This window comes from Vanacampus margaritifer, chromosome 7 (genome assembly GCF_051991255.1).
Source record: "Vanacampus margaritifer isolate UIUO_Vmar chromosome 7, RoL_Vmar_1.0, whole genome shotgun sequence".
NCBI classification, from domain to species: domain Eukaryota; kingdom Metazoa; phylum Chordata; class Actinopteri; order Syngnathiformes; family Syngnathidae; genus Vanacampus; species Vanacampus margaritifer.
In genome coordinates this window covers 24,280,697-24,300,070 of record NC_135438.1, presented here as the reverse complement: position 1 = coordinate 24,300,070, position 19,374 = coordinate 24,280,697, and the positions used below count along the sequence as shown (strand labels likewise).

At 38.6% G+C, this 19,374-nt stretch overlaps 1 protein-coding gene across 5 annotated transcripts in view; it reads right to left on the bottom strand.

Moving 5' to 3' along the window:
• Positions 1 to 19,374, bottom strand: part of sorcs3a (sortilin related VPS10 domain containing receptor 3a) — a 300,196-nt gene that overhangs the window by 48,341 nt on the left and 232,481 nt on the right. For all 5 annotated transcript variants that reach the window (XM_077570516.1, XM_077570517.1, XM_077570515.1 and 2 more), the window contains 4 exons: positions 11,119 to 11,265; positions 10,745 to 10,847; positions 2,852 to 2,928; positions 2,508 to 2,599 (listed from right to left, as the gene is read on the bottom strand). In XM_077570516.1, the coding sequence (XP_077426642.1) occupies positions 2,508 to 2,599; positions 2,852 to 2,928; positions 10,745 to 10,847; positions 11,119 to 11,265 (419 nt within the window). The remainder of the gene's footprint in view (positions 1 to 2,507; positions 2,600 to 2,851; positions 2,929 to 10,744; positions 10,848 to 11,118; positions 11,266 to 19,374) is intronic.

The following is a 19,374-nucleotide window of genomic DNA, read 5'->3' as shown; positions in this document are numbered from 1 at the left end:
GACATACTAACATTCATCGTTTCATGTGCAACTGCTGAAGGAGAGGGAGGCCATGCAAGGGGAGCGTTTATCATTTGGGGAAATGAGCTCTATTGTTTTTGACAACATCCCAACACTGGAGCTGAAGTGAGAACAAGTTGGACTACCTGAGTGTGACGTGCAGAAACACTGCTGAGGCGAGAACACCCCGCCACATGCAGTCACAAAAGAAAAAAAATAAGTCCCTCACTGCCTTCATTTGGCTAAAACACTGACAACGGAGATAGCTCGGATATATACCAATTATGAGATTCTGGGTTGCAAAGTGTTCACTGAGTACCCAACAGTTAAAGTCAAGTGTGCCACAGCAATATGCAGGCAGCATACAGCTCGCTGGCAGTTTGCATGGAAATTGGTTGTGAGATAAAAAGCATCACTCTTAAATTAGAGTTGACATGATGAAAAATAGGAAAACTGAAATGGCTGGTTTCACTTTAGTTACCCTTTTTGGGCTGAAAGCTGACCCACCATTCCCAATTGGACGAGAGGAGGCTAAAAGCCATATACTACTGAACTGCGAACATTGCCGAACACTGTCAATATTGAATTAGCAAAATATGAGGTTGTTGTCTTTGTCATTTTGCGACATATCTGCGATGTCTTTGCGATGTAAGAGCGACATTTGAGACAATGTGCATATTAACCTAAAATTTGAGTTCACACTGCAGGTCTCAATGCTTGATTCCGATTTTTTGATGAAATCCGATTTTTTCGAGTAAGCATTCAAAGTTACCTATTAATTGCGACCTCATTCTGGTCTGCTGTGTGGACGTAATGCATCTCCAAAGGTGACCCACATGCGCAGAAGGAGATATAATGTCACTCACAACACTGTGTTTGTATGGTCCAGTGTGTCAGGGCTACGGACTCTTATAAGTTCGTTGTCGGGGCTCATATTTTTCCCATCTCATATCTACAGAGGAGTGATGCGGGAGGAGGTAGAAATAAGATTTTGTGAAAATGAGGAGAGCCTGCTAGAGCGCCTCAACTCACGGAGACCTCTCCACCCCCCCCAACAAAGACGTCACGTCATTGCCGCGCAGAATGAATCTGCGTCTGCGTGGCTAAATTACCATTATCACCACCACAAATGTCATCTTAATACTTCATGTTTCAAGTGGGATTAAATTAAAGTCAAATATAAAGTCACAACTGTTACTCGAAACAACTTTGACGATTCACGTACGTTTCCCGAGCTGAGTGAACCTCGCGGATGGGTCAACCATAAATCAAGCTTAATACGCCTGGCCGCACGGAGCGCATATTGGACTTTTGATGACGTCGAGTTCGGATATATACCACCTGGCCGTTCAGACTGCGGCCGCATTGCAAAAATTCGGATACGTATCCGATCTAGGACCACATATGAAAGTGACCCAGGTCGGATATTAAAATATCGGAATTGAGCCGTTCAGACTGACATAAAAAAGTCAGATACAGGTCCCATTTGGGCAAAAAAAGACGAACTGGTTCGCATTTGCCTGCAGTGTGAACGTAGCCAAATTGACCCACATATCAGATTTTTTGTTGTAATGTAATTATTGGACTTTTTTGTCCAGTCAGTCATCGTCCTAACGTGTCTGCGTAAGCATCTCCAAACTAGCTTTTTGTTTTTCGTTTTTGAAATATGATTTAAATGAGTGTGATGCTCCAAGCAGGGCTGCACTTCTCCAAACAGAGCGCGCTTCGCCTGAAAACAAATGCTCTCTCACCGTAGTATATGGGCGTCACAGTAAATTAATGAATGGGACATTGTAAATAACTTTTCTGACAAATTACGATGAATTACGACGGGATTACGAACAAATGCGCATGTTGGCGAAACAATGGATTCGCAGGGAAATGTTGAACATGTTCAAAATTTCCTTGCAACAATGGCGACAACTACGGATAACTCCAAACACAATAGCGACATATTCCGATCAATTCCGAACCCTGTCAAACTCTGGCGAAACACAACTTTTGCAACGTTCGTCAACGTTCGCAACTCAATAGGGCTCAAACTACCGGGGGGACGTTAAGTTGTGTTTACGAAGGTAGAAAATTTTGATTTTTCGTCAGGGTTCGTTCAAGGTCGCAAACGTTGTCACCAACAGTTTTAAGGTCTTTTCTTGCCAAGAAAAACGGTCTGTGACCAATAAAACTGTTGGCGAACATCTGGTGAATGTCTTTGCGACTTCAAGCAATCATTCACAATCATATTTACACCTAAGAACAATTTTGAGTCTTCAATTAACCTAATATGTTTTTAGAATGTGGGAGGAAGCCAGTGTATCCAATAAAAAATGTATGCATGCACAGGGAGAACATGCAAACGCTAAACACAACAGCCAAAGCGCACATTAAAATCCCAAATCACAGAACTGTGAGGCAGATATGCTCGTCCAGCATGCCATCTATTTGGTTAATAAAAAACTAATTAACATTGTGTGACTATGAAAAGCAATATAAACATCTAATTCACATACCGTAAGTGTCTGGTTGGCACAGAAGGTTGTTTTACAGCAACAAGGGCCCCTCCTTTGTCCAGAAACCAAATATTGTGCTCCTCTTCAAAAATCTGAACATTAATGATCATAAATAGAAAAGCATAGAGTGGTTAAAAAAAAGTTACAAGAAATGTCCATTGTCCATACATCCATCTTTAGAATATATCTATTAGCTAAATCCCAACCACAGATATTTTCAACCAACATGTAGGGCACCCAAAAAAGAAAAACAAATAACAGTAAACTAAATTTAATTATGTGAGATTCTCCTAGTTGCTGTTCTGCTAGTTGTTTATCTTACTTAATGAAGATGAAACTCTCACCTGTCTCCAGCTATTTCCGGCATCAGATGATATGTACATGCCAACATTGTTGTATGATAACTCTGCTCCAATATTCCCTGCAATCAACATAATATATGACAGAACAAAAAACTAATTGTGAAGGTGGGTGGGGGTTGGCGGGAGGCTGCATATTAACAGTATGTAAACATTATCATTAAATTAAATTATAATTATTGCATAGTTCAACTTTTCTCTAAAATCATCTAATATACAATGGCCGCTTATTCATCCCACATTACAACATATAAAAGCAAGCTCTCTCTCTCTCTACACCCCCTGTCGAGCAATTTACTTCAGATTGGCTGGATTCCAGGAGCATGCTGAGAGTAGGCATCCCTGGATTTTTCTGCTGTGCTGTGCCTGCAGTAGATTAATGTATCAAAGCTTCTGAGAGTAGCCATTAATCATGCAAGTAACTAAAAAAAAGAAACTGATGAAAACTAGGCGTGAGTTTTTTTTTAACACTCAGATTGTTAAAATATTAAGATAAATACTGGAGCAAAGCCATCCGCCTACTTTCATGATCGCTTTCAACTGTTATTCACTTGAAAGTATCTCTGGGTAGTTTGATGACAACCAGCACGAGGAGCAGTCATTAGCTAATTATTGTTCACTTTGCTTTCCAACATGCACAGAGCAATAATTTTGACCACTAATGCCATTCAGATTCTGGATTAGTAGGCCTGTCATGATAATTGCTATACAGACTTTTCGACTCGATAGTCATTTATGCGTGGTTGTTTTCATACGTCAACCACCAAAGTTGGCATTCATACGCATGTAACGGCTTTTGAAAACAGTTTGAAATGGTACGGTTTGACTGTTTCAGTTTCGTTCGCATGTGTCTTATCGGTACATAGGCACACACAACTAAAAAAAAAACATTTATTGATGAGGCAGTGTACAGCAGGCATTAATACTGTAATAGCCGTTTTCACAAATTAAACACTAAAATGAAAATTATCACTAAGGCTTTCGCATCTAGACTAGAAACAGTAATCTCGGCAATCATTCATAGCGACCAAACAGGCTTTTATTAAAGGTCGTCACTCCACTAATAATATTAGGAGGCTCTTTAACCTTATTAGAATGTCACAGCGGCATGATAAAAAGGCAGTTATTATATCATTGGATGCAGAAAAAGCTTTCGACAAAGTTAACTGGTCCTTCCTCTGCTGTTTTAAATACATTTGGCTTTGGGAAGTCATTTATTCACTGGGTGTCAGTATTATATGATTCTCCTAAAGCTACAGTTACTCCTAATGGGATTATATCTCAGAGTTTTACTCTACAAAGAGGCACAAGACAGGGATGCTCACGGTCCCCTTTATTATTTGCAATATTTATTGAGCCGCTCGCATTAGCTATACGCCAGGAAAGAAAGATTCAATGAATTCACTCTGGGGTAATAGAACACAAAATTAATCTATATGCCAATGATATTTTACTTTACTTAGAAAAGCCTGCTATTTCGCTAGGGGGAGTATTTAATTTAATAACTAAATTCTCACATTTATCAGATTATTCTATTAACTGGACAAAATCAACACTACTACCTATTACAGAAAATTCCTGGAACCCTGCAACCCAGGACCCGCATTGCTCTTTTTCTATAGGTAATTTAAAATACTTAGGCATAAAAATCTCACCTAAATTAACTGATTTAATTCATTTAAACTTTACTCCACTTCTGGATAGCATTTATAGTGACTTGGAGCGCTGGAATAATCTTCCTATTTCTCTAATAGGACGAATAGCCATCATTAAAATGAAAGTTGTACCCAAAATAAACTATTTTTTTCTCAATGATTCCATTTAAACCTACGGCTAACTGGTTCCAGTTGTTGGACTCGGCCGTTACAAAATTTTACTGGAATGAAAAAAAAAGCAAAGATTAGTCTATCTACTCTTCAGAAAAGTAAATCCAAAGGCACCAAATTTTATGCACTACTACCGTATATAGCTAACCAGCTACAATATATCATTCTATGGGCACAACCCAACAGAGATACTAACTGTTGGCTGGAACTAGAACAGAAGGATTGTAATAACCTCAGACTTCTAGATTTACTCTTTATTACAACATCGATTAAGCGACACAATTGTTTTAAAAAAAACAATGACTTCCGCCACCCTGACTGCCTGGAGGAAGGCACTAGAAATGACAAAAGCCCAAGTGGAGCCCTGCGGGCTTTCTCCCCTATGGCATAACCCCGACTTTCAACTTAACAACCAATCGTTTTATTTAGGTGTGTGGGAGCAGAAAGGAATTACACATCTCCACCATCTTTTCTCAGATAATATGTTTATATCATATACATCCTTGCACCAAAAATACAAAATAAAAAACTGAATTTTTTTTACATTATCTGCAAGTTAAAAGTATGATAAAGAAACAAATTCCAACACATCGAGGTACGCTCCAACCGCCTGTTTTAGCTAAAGATATTACCAAGCTTTCTCCGACAACAACAAAAAAACTCTCAAAAAGATATAAGTTACTTTCGTGTACTGATAAAATGTCTTTACCCATCTCAAAATGGGAGACAGACTTGTCTATAGCTCCGGAATCTGACTTTTGGATTCAAGTTTGTGAAAACGCATTTAAAATGACAAAACACACAAATTTACAACTTATCTAATATAAATTTATCCATAGAACATACATTACTCAATATATGATGAAGAAAATGGGACTCTCAGACTCCGACATTTGTCTCCAGTGTTTAAAAAACACTACAGACACTTATTTTCATGCTTTATGGTTATGCACTCCGGTTATGTATTTCTGGACTAAAGTCTTAGAAAAACTTTCCGCTGTCTTGGACTGTAGGATACCTTTATCTCTAAACTTGTGTTTGCTAGGTGAGCTAACAACAACTGACTTACCACGTAAACTATTTCAATTTACACTTGTAGCCCTTACTATCGCGAAAAAAAACTATTCTTGTTAACTGGAAAAATAAACAAACTCTGAATATCGACCAATAGTCTAACCTCCTCATAAATCACATTTTAATGGAAAAAATATCTGCCTCAAATAAAAACCAAATATCAAAATTTATAGAAACATGGTCTACGTATAGAATCTTTTAACCTACATCTGGTCTGGGGGTTTGGGGACGGGTGAGGCTGGGTTGTGGTGGATGGCGGGGGTGGATGGGTCGTGAGGGGCGCGGGGGCTGTGGGCTGGTGGGTTGTGCTTGCTCTGTCCTGGCCGGGATCGACGGCTCCCCTCTTTGGTGGAGGTTTTCGCGCATGCCAGATCCACCACACCAGCATCTATCGAAATTCAAACACAATCTGCTTCTTCCTCTGGTCGTTGAATCGGTGGAGGCTGATGTCTGTGGATCTCACTCTGCTTCATCTATCCTTCCTTCCTTTCTCCTTTGGTCTCTTGAGGTCTCCCTAATTTGTTGGAATTTAGATGTTTCTGGGGTTGGTGAAAGACTCTGGTTGGTAACCCGGTCGGTAATAGGTAATGTCTGGTCGGTGATGGATTTCACTTTCCTTTCTTTTCTTTGATCCTTCCTCGGGTCTCCTGACAACCTCACGACTAGCTGGATTCTGAAGTATTCGGTTTAGGTGAACGGTATGGGAATTTTTAATAGGTTTTAGGTGAACTAATGGGTACACACTCACACGCACGCACATATGCACACACACATTTACACACACACATGCACATACAAAATAAAATTAAAAAAGAGAGAGAAAAAAAATTGAGCAATGATGATGACATGTTGAATTGGTAAAATTACCGAATGAACATTACTGAGCTCTGAAAAAAATAAAATAAATAAAAATACTGTAATAGCCAAATAGCGCTAAGGCATGTGTTTGTCTAACAGCTGCTCTTTTTGTACTATTTTATTATTATTATTATGTCATAAGTTTACTAAAAAAGGCCATGCATTATAACTGTTTGAAGTATTCCTCTGTACAAAAAAATAGAGGGGGGACCACCTCTTAGGTTTGGGAGCACAGTACACTAACAGTGAGCTAAAATTCTGGACCACCGACAACACAGCACAAGTCCTTATTTGAACGCTCACAATGTAAGGTATGTAAAAAAGCTGACCTACTTTTTACTTTTGAAATACATTTGTAATATCAAATAATAATATGTCTGCACAATAAATCACAGACATATCGATTCATATGGAATTTTATGCTTTTATCTGAATTTGACCAGTAAGCCCCTAACTAAAATGTGCACCGCCATCCAATAGTGAAACATTATCCAGAGGCAATTACAATTAATTAAATGAAAACATTTAATTATTTCATTAGATAATAAAAATGTCAAGTCTTTAGGCACATGTTAAATGTCACAATAATATTGATATCGCTATATTCATCAACTATATCATATATTGCATGATTTTCCAATATCGTGCAGCCCTAAATAATAACACGGACACAAAACCTGCCTTTTGGTTTGTTCCTTGAGAAATAAAATCCCTTTTTTTGGGTCTAACTTCCTGCTAGCCTGTCTCGCCTCCCTGTTTCCTGCATTTGCATTTGGGTCCTCCACACCACACACACACCGTAACAATGTTGGTCTTAACTTTATATGTTTCACCATAAATAAAGCCCTTAAATGATAGTTCTCTTAATTTAAAGAAAATTTGAATACAAACAGGTAGGCTATTGTTCACTACATGAAAAATGATTTCCAGTGTCTTCAAATATACAATATCCATAAATTGTATTAAAACATCACATTATTCTTTTCACTTTTTTTCTGCAATTTAATAATTGGGTCTATATTTGTTTTGTATACATTTTCGCATTCTTCAGCACAAAAAGACATGCAAGGTGACAAAAGAGAAGAGTATAATAAATATAGATCTTTTCTTATCTAGAAAATCCTTTAGATAGAACAGCCACTTATTTAGCTAATTTACGTTTAGTGGATTCAATAAAACACAGTTTAGGATCAATGATCACTCCCAAAAACTTTGTTTCAGTGACTCGTTCGATTTCAATGCCATTTAAATACATTTTTATATCACAGTTGAGCTGCATACCACTAAACACCATAAATTTAGTTTTTTCCATTTAATGATAACTTATTACAATCAAACCCTTTTTTTTTTAACACAATCAATTCCCTTTCTACAGTTTTTCATGTTAGCAAAATAAATGTATATCATCAGTGAACATTGCAATTTTTAATATATTTAAAATGATCCTTGAATTATAAATAACTTAGCTGCCAATACTGAACCCTGTGGAATATCACAGGTTAGTATTCTCAGGTGTGATTCAGTATTATTAATTTTTACATAATGAAACCTATTATATAAACAACTGTTTAACCATTTAAGTGCAAAACCTCTCATGCCACATTACTCCTGCAGAAATGTGAACAATGAGTAGTCAAAAGTATCAAGTGCTTTGCATAAGTCAATAAATACACCCATCCATAGCATGTCTGTTGATTGCTTGTTGCTGAGGCCATACCGGAGGTAATTTAAATAATCATGTTTTTCAACAAAGGCATCAGGTATTTCTGGAAAAGGTTTGCAAGCATTTTAGAAAATTGAGTTAGGAAACAGGTCTGTAATTTGACACAAAAAGTTTTTCAGTATTTTTATAAATTGGTATAACTTTTGCAATTTTCATTTTATCAGTGTTGACTGAAAATCCCGTGTTTGGACTAGTCGGGCTGCATACAACATATTACTGTAAAGAAAATGTTGGGGTTCACTTCTCCTTTTAGCAGAGCCTGATTCATATTTATTTATACTTTGTATCTAAGATATTTAATTGTTGTACAATACCAATATTTAATGACCTTGAGAATTGAAAGATAATTGCACTTAATTATTTTGGCTCTAACATCATCACTACACAGTGGCATTAAAAAACAAACAAACAATACTATATGTTTATCTTAGATTTTGGGCAAAATATATCGTCTGGAAAAAATAATTATTGAGACAGGCCTATAGACTTGTCTTCAGCCAACATGGGACACATATTGACAATCAACCATTCACACTTACTGAAGTAAGCATGAAATCAGCATATAAACTCCACGCAGAAAGATTAGAGCCCAAATTCAAACCCATAACCTATGAGGCAGATAGTGTTTGTCACATAGACAACATAAAAGCCTAACTTTCAACAGCTAGGCAATGACATAATGACATTCAAATTATTACATAGATTTATTTGAGTTATGCTTACCTAATTGTTTGAAAAATGTTAGAATGTTTTTTTTTTTAAATATATGTTTTCAAGTGTTGCATACTTAACACAGCACGGAAGGCAGACAGGCAATTATTCAATCCCACCATGTATGCAATTATAATGCTCCTCATGCTCTACTCTCAGGGCTGTAAACTGGTTTTCAGTTCATGTAAATAATAGAAGACTGCAAGTTCTCCCTTATGGATGCCTGCAGCTTTCAGACAACATAATGCGATCTTTGCACTAGCTGATATCTTAAAAGGTGCAGCCAGCAAAGTAAATCACACAAATAAAGTGCAAAAGAAAAGTCCAGACCACCAGTATACATTATACAATATACTGTATAATTTACTTGATTTTTTTTATCATGCATATTACAATTCCTCAAGGGCAAAGCCGACTTGCAGTTTGCTGTATCTGTTGTGTCGCATGCCAGACAAAGAATCAGATCACACAGGGATGATGCAACTCTGAAACTTGGGTTGCTTAAAGACACATTGACAGTAGTCAGGAAGCAGACTAGCATCTCTCCAAAATCTAGTTTCCATTTGATTTATTTTTATTATTTGTTGCATTTTTGTTTTCTAACTATGACCTTATGGTTCCAAAGCCCAAATCCTTACAGATGCGCCACTGCCGCCCAAATATACAACATCAGAAATGCTGTGCAAACTCAGCACCGGTGATTTTGTTCATCTAGATATACTGTTTGTACACCCTGGGGTATCAAGGAACACTTCATCAGAGCCACAATGAAATGCAGACTTCTTTAATGATCACTCGCAGGCTCACAAATATGATGACAAACGCAGATTTTTGCCACCCATGCATAATTACTTTCAGGCATCTCAGTGCAACCTTGACTTATCTTAAAATACGTAAAAACACCTTGCTCTTTCAATTCAATTAATTTAACCATCGGGACAAAACGATGTTTTATTTAGAATAAATAAATAAATACACACACACACACACAAAACATTTTTTTTTTGTTTTTGGGGGCGCGTTATGCTTCAACTGAGCCATAACAAAGCCACTACACAGTTCCCACCCTTTGTAAATACTGTATACGTAATGAGAAAAATAGCATCATAAATTAAGAATACAGTAAATCCGGGAGAAGGGGCAGGGGGATTGAGGGGGTAATAATTTCTGAAAAAAAAACCCGGCAAAATAGCAAGGTACAAACCAAGATAAACTCCGTAATTTTGGACCCAAATAGAAATCTGCAATGTAGTGAATCTTCGATAAGCAAATCGTGAACTAGCAAGAGACCACTGGACACACACACACACACACACACCACAATGATGTTTGCCACTATTGTCATCATTAACATAATTGAATCAATGTGTGAAATTCTTGCTTTGGGATTATATATTCTTATATATATTCTTATATATTCTAAATGGCTATGCTTTGTTTTGTTTTTCTTCTCTCAAGCAATATGGCCATTTGCTGTTGCTCAATGCTCTTACCTGTGAGAGGGAATTGCTTGCTTTTATAAATTGTAATTAATGTATATATAATGAGTATGGTGCTAAAACCAACCCTGCATCAAATTACAAACTGATTTGACACTCAATACATACCATTTGAAAATATTTCAATTACTATTTGGCAAATTTCTGTAATTGAATAAATTAAAGTACATGTTGACTTTTTTCCTACCTGTGGCAACAATAATCCCTGGAGCAGAACTCTTCGTGGAAATTGCGCCTGACAAGTAGGGGTTCTCTGAAGTTTGTAGTTGAAGATGAAGTGAACAAAAAGGCTAGAAAATAAAACCAAAATAGGATTATACATTTGAAACAGTGTTGAGACTTAACTAGACTATTCTAATTTAGTGTAGGAAGGATACCTACCTACTGTTGAAAGATTGTTAAACAGCACATACAGTATACCAATTACCAGGTCGGATAAATAAACATTTACATGTTCATCTTAATTTTAACACACATCATCTTCCTGCTCTGTGGTATTAATGTATTTGTCCTTCTTCACATCTGTTTTTAACCACAAGCATAGCGATCACTGTGTCTTACCAGAATGCAGTGAATTTCATTTCCATCCAGGTCAGTTGTCGGGGCTTGCAGGAGCCTCCAATCTCTGCCTTTGTTGTAGGTGATGAAGGTCTTCACCTGGCTGTCTTGACGTTTATTGGCAATCAACATGCCCCGAATGCCTGCCACCTGATGGCCACACACAATTAACATGATTTTATTTGAGTTTCCTCTTTGTGATACTGATGGTGGGGGATAGGGAGTTGTAGGGGAGACATACCAAAACCAGCAGCTCAGTCTGGCCTTCATCATTTGCATGTAACAGATGTAATAAATCTTCATTATGCTATATGAAAATCCGCGTGTATATCTCTCTACATATGCCCATGTCAACCTTTGAAAATATAAAAATGATTGCACCAATAATTTGTAGCCTATTTTAATGGACATTAAATGAATGAATGACATTGTCATTGTATTCCTTAATGGTTAATGGCGCTTAATGAGGGAAAACACTTTTGCACCTCCTCGGTCCAAGCTTGCTTTCTGATAATTTGTGGGCGTGTTTGTGCTGGTATATAATTAAAACAGTGGTGTCAAACATACGGCCCGTGGGCCGAATCAGGGGGTTAAGCCGGCCCGCGAGATGATTTTGTAAAGTAAAACATTTTTGTAGTCGGACCAATTAATCAGATGGCCACAATCAAAATGTATAAATTCGTAATTTCACAAGCAATCCTTAGATGAGCAATGCAACTTGTACATGGAATTGCCCTGGATGTCATTTTATTACACACCACCTAAAGTTACGATTTGTTTAAAGAATAAAATATAATCATAGACGACATAAACGTGTTAATACGACACAAATTAAATTACTGGTAACAAACACATATGACAAGGATTAATGTCCTTATAGCTTCATTAACTGCGTCACACAATGAATTCTAGGAACAATATATATGCAAAACAGGTAGCTATAACACGTCTGGAACTCATACAGGCAAAGTGTTGCTGCGTTCCATTTGCATTCAGGTTATTTTATGGAACAATATAATTAGAGTTGAACCCGTAATGTAGGGCTGGGCCACAAATAGCGAAAATCTGTGTATAATTGACCTCAATTGTTTTTAAGTTATATACCATAATTTTACCGATCTGGCCCACTTGGTAATGTATTTTCCTCCATGTGGCCCTTGACCTAATATGAATGTGACACCCCTGGATTAGAGCAATATCCTTAGTGAAGAAGATGTTAAGAGGTAGCAAGCTGCAGGTGCATACAGTATGAAGAGCAATTTTTGGCTCTATCAACGGCGGCGGCGCATTCTTAGTGGATTTTGCCCTAAGTATGGGGTGCTAAATATGGGTTATGCGGAAGCGTTCGGGGAAACAGAATGACTCACTTCCGGCACTTCACTCAGCCTTAGCAGTAAACATCAGACACCTGGAAAATGGCATTATTGTTATTATTATTTTTACACATGATCGCTACGGGACTTGCCAAAAATGCACTGTAATATGGTGTTCCGTTAGTGCCAAAAATATGGCGTCATGCCTGTTTCGTATTGTATATATGCAACGTTTTGTTGCTATTTGAATATGTAACTTGTCTGTTAAAGTGTCTTTGTTACGTGTATATGTTGTCTATGTTGTGTCGTTGCTACGTGTGCGACGTGCCTATAAAATTATGTACATACTCAATTTAATTTTCACACATGGGGAAAAAATATACTGTTTTGCCAGTATGTGTCCCATTATTAAAACAATATATGTTTGTTTTTTGATTGAGGGAAACAAAGATGGATGGAGTGATGAATGGCTGGAGAGAGGGAGAGAGGTGAAGAATGACAAGTGTCAATGACACATCATTAACACGCTGCACATACACGAAGAAGTGACACTTAGCATAAACAGTAACAACAACACTTAACATTGAGACGATACATATACACGTAGCAATGACACAACACAGACAAGTTGCATATTCAAGTAGCAAAACACGCGCAGTAGACATCGACACTAGTAGGCATGACGACATCTTTTTGGCACTACCGGAACCCCATATTTCAGTACTGCTCAGTTGAAGTCCCGTAGCGATCGTGTGTTAAAAAAAGTGGTATTTTCCAGGTCTCTAATGTGTACTGCCGAGGCTGAGTGAAGCGGCGGAAGTGAGTCATTCTGTTTCCCCGAACGCTCCCGGGTTTAGTGCGTAACCCCCATTCATCCACCAAAGCATTTTATTTTTTGAATGAAAGCAGCATTCTTCATAAAGTTGCACGGTTAAATGCAAATTACCTGCTTTTTTTTGTTTATGTAGTTGACAGCATAACAGATAGTCAGCTAGCAATATTTCCTATTATGTCAAGTGTTATAAATAATTATATTTCTTTGTGAATCAGTCGACACAAAACATCATATACGTTGATGAGTGACAGCTTGTTGTGATTCACAAAGAAGAAGGCCTACACACAGACAGATATCACTTCTTGAGACACCTTGCTTGGTGTTCCTCTAATGCAGAGGTGGGCATCGAGGGCCGGAGTCCTGCAGGTTTTGCATGTTGCCCTTCTCCAACACAGCTGATATATGATCAGCTCATCAGCAAGCTCTGCATAAGCCTGATAACGATCCTGCTGATTGGAATCAGCTTGTGTTGGAAGTGAGAAACCTCCAAAACCTGCAGGACTCCGGCCCTCGAGGACCGAGATTGCCCACCTCTGCTCTAATGTCAGACATAACCTTCAACATCTCCTAAGCATGATTTAAGAATAAAAGGACAGAGCGTCAGAGCCACTCCAAAAGGTTAACATAGTGATGTTTTACCGTTTTCAGTTCAGTGTTTAACTCCCGAGAGGTACAATTGTGTAAATGGCACTAATAGGCACCTTATTTGAAATTGTCAGAGACTTACAACATGCAAGATGAATGTGCGAATTGAGGGTCTTCGCTTTCTTGTCTGACCTGTCTGCCAGTGACTGTAACGTTATGTTTACAATATGCTCCCGGCCACAGCAGCCACATTTCCACACACTGTGAAAACAGAGGGATGGCCATGAGACAATGAGGGTTGACAAGACAGGCGGTGATTTGTCAAAATATTTTCACGGAGCAGATGAGAAACCTTCTGTAGTTGGCCACAGTAATATGGGGTTTATTCAACTAAACCTTATAGCATGTAATATGGTCTGTAGTGTGACCGTAATCATTGTATTCTCTGGCATCTCACAATTGCCACCTACAAGTCCTCTAAAGCTACAGAAAGCAATGTGTTTTGTTTAATGTTGGGGTTGGGGATTTGGTGGCCCAGATATCAGCAATATGTCCAACAAGGGTAATGGTAACAGTTATTGGCAGTGCTCGCTCTGCTCAAATGCTGACGAAAAGTAAATATAGGTGCAATCTATGCCGTCCAGACAGTTGTACGACTTTTGGCAGTACAGTGCATGCTCACAGTTTCAGCACAATTCCAATCGACAAAAATTACATGATAAAATATTTCCATGTCATAGAACATGCTGTATTCCTCAATGGCAGCTTTTGGAGGCCCTTCAAGGTCCTGCTAGTACAAAGCATTCAAGTTGTTGCTTTTGCAGCGCTATGAACTATCAGGAACAGAGAAGGCAGACCACACACTCTATTCTAAATGGCCTCAGTGATAGTGAACCTTCTGAGTTGATCGAGAGAAAGTTGGCTGTCCTTGCTTTTAGACTCCTGGTGGATATCACAAACTCGCCTGATTAATGTCTTTATTTTTGGTCTTACCACTGCATGCTTAGAGGTATGGGAGTACTGTGTGGGTACATTTGCTACCCAAAACCCCATACCAACAACTGCTATGCAAGTTCCCAGAGCTCACCAGGCCCAGTTTCTGATCTATGAAGCATGCTGTGGAGCATTATATCATCATGGTCGGCCCACGATTTTACACATGGCACCCCTGTAATGATTTTTGACACTTCAACAATGCAACGACCCTTGACCGTTACCTTGAGCCACATACAGGACATTTCTGGTCAGGACGACTCTATTTTCCAAGGTGGACTTGACGTGGTTACCAAAAGATGCAGTATGGTCCACCCATAGGAGGTGCCCAAAACAGAGGTCATCACCCTTTTGGTCTTTTTGAATTCTGCAACAGTATGCGATTTGTTATAAAGGGTGCAGCACAGACGTTTGATGGAGGCTGTGCTACGCACCATGGTATTCTTGTTGTGCGGAGCATCCTTAGAGGTCCATTTAACACACTTCCAGCAAATGTTCCAGATGCTCATTGAGCATGGCCTTATCATCAACCCAGCCAGGTGTGAGTTCGGCCTATCATCCACCACCTTTCTCTGTCACCATGTCACTTCAAAAAATAGCTGTAAATCTCACGTCCAAGGTGAGGGCCATCTCAAGCTTCCAATGCTTGCGCACTGTGAAGTCCCTGCAGGAGTTCGTGGACATGAACTTCTACATCAAGTTCTTGCCCCATACAGTCCACTTCATGTGACACTCGTGCAACAACTTAAATTGTAAGAACTTAGAAGTCTGTCAAAGAGGTGGATTGGTACCCGATGAAGAGAGGCTTTTTTATCCTGCTTAATGCGCTTTGGCTAATGCTGCTCTCCTGCCGCACCCATCAAAAAACAAACAAAAAAAAAAAAACGATCTCAAACCTCCAATTCAATACCAGCTTGAAAAAAGTGGTGTTTTGAAACTCAAGTAAGATGGCATATCCATCCATTATCCATTATCTTGCTTATCCTCACCAGGGTCGCAGGTGTACTGTATCCTATCCCAGCTGTCTTCGAGCAGCAGGCGGGGTACTCCCTGAACTGATTGCCAGTCAATCACCTTGCCTACACAGACAAACAACCACTCACACTCACAATAACAATTTAGAGTGTTCAATTAATCTACCATGCATGTTTTTCTGAATGTGGGAGGAAACTGTAGTACCTGGAGAAAACCCACGCAGGCACGGGGAGAACATGCAAACTCCACCAGGAAGACCGGAGCCCGGAACTCGATCTCACGACCTCTGCTCATAATGAGTCATCCTGATCCACCGTGCCAAGATGCCATTTTATTATTATTATAAGTCCTGAAAAAGTTGTCATTTTTTAAGTTTGGGGGAGGAACGGCAATGACAATACATAATATAAAACATGAGTAAATTCTGCCACTTTATAGTACTCAACTTAACAGCAAATTTTGTCTCCAGTTCTCCCACTAACATCACAAGACATGGGAACATACAGATTTTAGCAACATAAAAAGACATTCCTAGGGCAATTATACAATACAATAAAATATACTGTATGTTGTGCTCGGTGTTGAAATTATCAGAGAAGATCACACTCAATAAGAAAAAAAATCCAGATTTTCTGTCCATGTGTCAGGTGAGTCAGAAAATCTTATAAAGGATTATAAGATTTATAAAAAACTAACCAGCTATTGTGTAAAATCGTTAATTTCAAGTCTTCCCTGAAAAAAAAAAGTCAATTTATGTTGAGCACTTTTTATGAATATTTTTGCATTAAGTGCCGTATCGGCCATTTTGGACAGTGATCATCGTGATGTATCGCGTGCGTAATATACACATTGAATGAGATGCCTGCCAGTGACAACAAAGAGACTCATTCAGGAATTATTGCATCCCACGGTGGACACCAAAGGTGGAATTTTGCCCTATAGCAAAGAAGCACTTCTTCAAAAGCAGTACAGCCACGGAGGACTTACCAAAGATTTGTGTCCAGCCGAAAGCCGGATGAAAGTGGCCGACTCATTGAGCCGGCCGGCTCGTAGCGAGTCGAAGTTAGGGACCATCTACAAGTTGCATGTTACTGAGGCTCAAATTACCAGTCAAATCACCATTGACATTGTTCACTCTGGTAATGTAATTTGTGGACAGCCCCTAACCTGGACGGTAAACTTCCGGGTAACTTTTACTCTGCTAGGCCAAGCAACATGTTGTGCTAAGCACGCTTTAGCCCACATTAGGAGAGGCCAGCCACCATTGGCCCACCCCCACAGGGAATGACATGAAACCTGACGTGTTGAGGATTTTACTCTGATCAGAATTGGCGCAGTAATTGGGATAGAAGACGGCCTTTTTCTTGCTAATTATGACGAGCAAACTCCTATAGAAATGAATGAAGGCTGTTGTTTACGCAAGGGATACGTCATCACGATCAAGAGACCAGGATCATGGCGTTGTATGTTCTTATTTTGATACTTAAATCAGTTTAAAAGAAAATTCAGAGAATGAGTTGTCATAGATATTTGCACTTTTATTATTTATACACAATGCCTAATCCATTACTGGAAAATGAGTTTGTTTAGTTTTTTTGTTTTTGTTTGTTAAATTTTCCTTTCGGACAATCATAACAATTTACAACCTTCACTTTTCACATACAATTATACCCGAAAAGATAAAGGGCTGACGGGATGAAGCCGAAGTTTATTAATTCCCGTTCCCAGTTATAAGTCTTCTATCTCTTTAAGAGTTTGAAAATTATTAGGTGTGTACGAGACCTCTAGTATTTATTGAAGCTTTTATGTTTACATAAGTTGAGAGGAGAATTTAATAATAAACAGGCACTCTACAATAAAGTGTCAATCTGATTTGCAATAAATTATTTTTTGTATTTACATTTTGCCACTACCTGGATGGAAAACACTTTATTTTCATTCTCAAATAATAATAATTAAAAAAATCTTAATCCTTAAAGCCTAATCATGACTTCTAAGATGTAGTGGAAAAGGAAGTTGCTGGTCTAATTGCAACCGAGTCCTGACTACATACAGTTCAGTGTAAAGGCTGTTTACCAATTCTAAGTCACCATATATGTCATGAGTACTTCTTCACAATGGAATACTTCACCACAACATGAGATACACACACATTTACAGAGTGGGATAAGTAACAGCCTTGTTAATGACCACACAGCTAACAATGATGCTGGTCAATATCTCACCTTTACTGCCAGTGTTAAGTGATAAACTGGGTTTACACTATGTTGTTAAAAAATATGTAAATACTTCTTTCAAACAGGAAATGCTAATTTGAAGACATACAAGTAGATATCTAGCAAGCTAACAAGGTCATTACAAGTCCAGAGGCCATGGGAGCGAGCCTCATTAAGCATAAGCTTTGTACTTTATGTATAGGTCAGGCAAGAGGAGGACCACAGCCACAGAAGGGAGAAAAGCAACAGTAGAACACACCCATAAGCGAAAATTGGTTTTATATGTCCTGGGCCTACCTATGATGATGATGATTATTATTATTATTATTCTCCGCAAACGATCGCATTTTTGGGGGACCTAAACATTTACGAAAATTCACCAAACTTTGCAAACTTGATATTATAAAGTTGTCATAACATGACTCTATAGCATCACCTAGCGTGGAAAAATAAAAACCAATCCCGGCACGTTTGACATAGAGCTACTAAAATTGGCAGGCACGTGTAGCATCCCTAGACGCACAAAAAAGTCAAATTGGACCATGTGCTAAAAATTAACAGGAAATGAGCCATGAATTTTTGAATGTCAAATTTTGACCCCTTTTTTGCACATTCACTGCAGTCATACTTCTTACCTCCTTGCCAACAGTTTCCATCTGATTGACTTCAAAGTTGGCATGTATCATCTCAAGACTTGGGACAACAACTTGACTTTTCAGAATACTTTATGATGGAGGTGGGGCATCAAATATTGCCTTTTCAATTTCATTTTCAGACATCAGGAGGAAAAAAAAAATGTTTTTGCCGTACATTATGACCGGGGTGGGGCATCAATTAATTAATCATTCCCGGTTGTACAAAGCACCTAAAGCAGGGGTGCTCAATTTCAGTCCTCGAGAGCCCCTATCCAGCCTGTTGGACACATGTAACAGCCCACGACCTACAAAAAAGTCTATTGGTACCATATGCTACACCTAACAAGGAAGTCCCCAAAGGCAGGGCATCAAATTTTGCGTTTCAAAATTCCTTGTTTTATGTTTCACCTAGAGTTACCAAAGTTTGAAGGCATATGTAACAGCCCTCAAAGTACAAAAAACTCTTTTAGAGCCATATGCTTGGCATGCACTTGCGAAAGAAAACAATTCCTTCATAATGAATCATTCCCGTTTGTACGAAGCACCTAGAGCAGTGGTGCTCAAGTTCGGTCCTCGAGAGCCCCATATCCAGCCTGTTTTCCATGTTTCCCTCCTGCAGCACAGCTGAATCTAATGATCAGCTAATCAGCAAGCTTTGCAGAAGCCTGATAACGATCCTGATCATGAATCAGGTGTGTTAGTGTTAC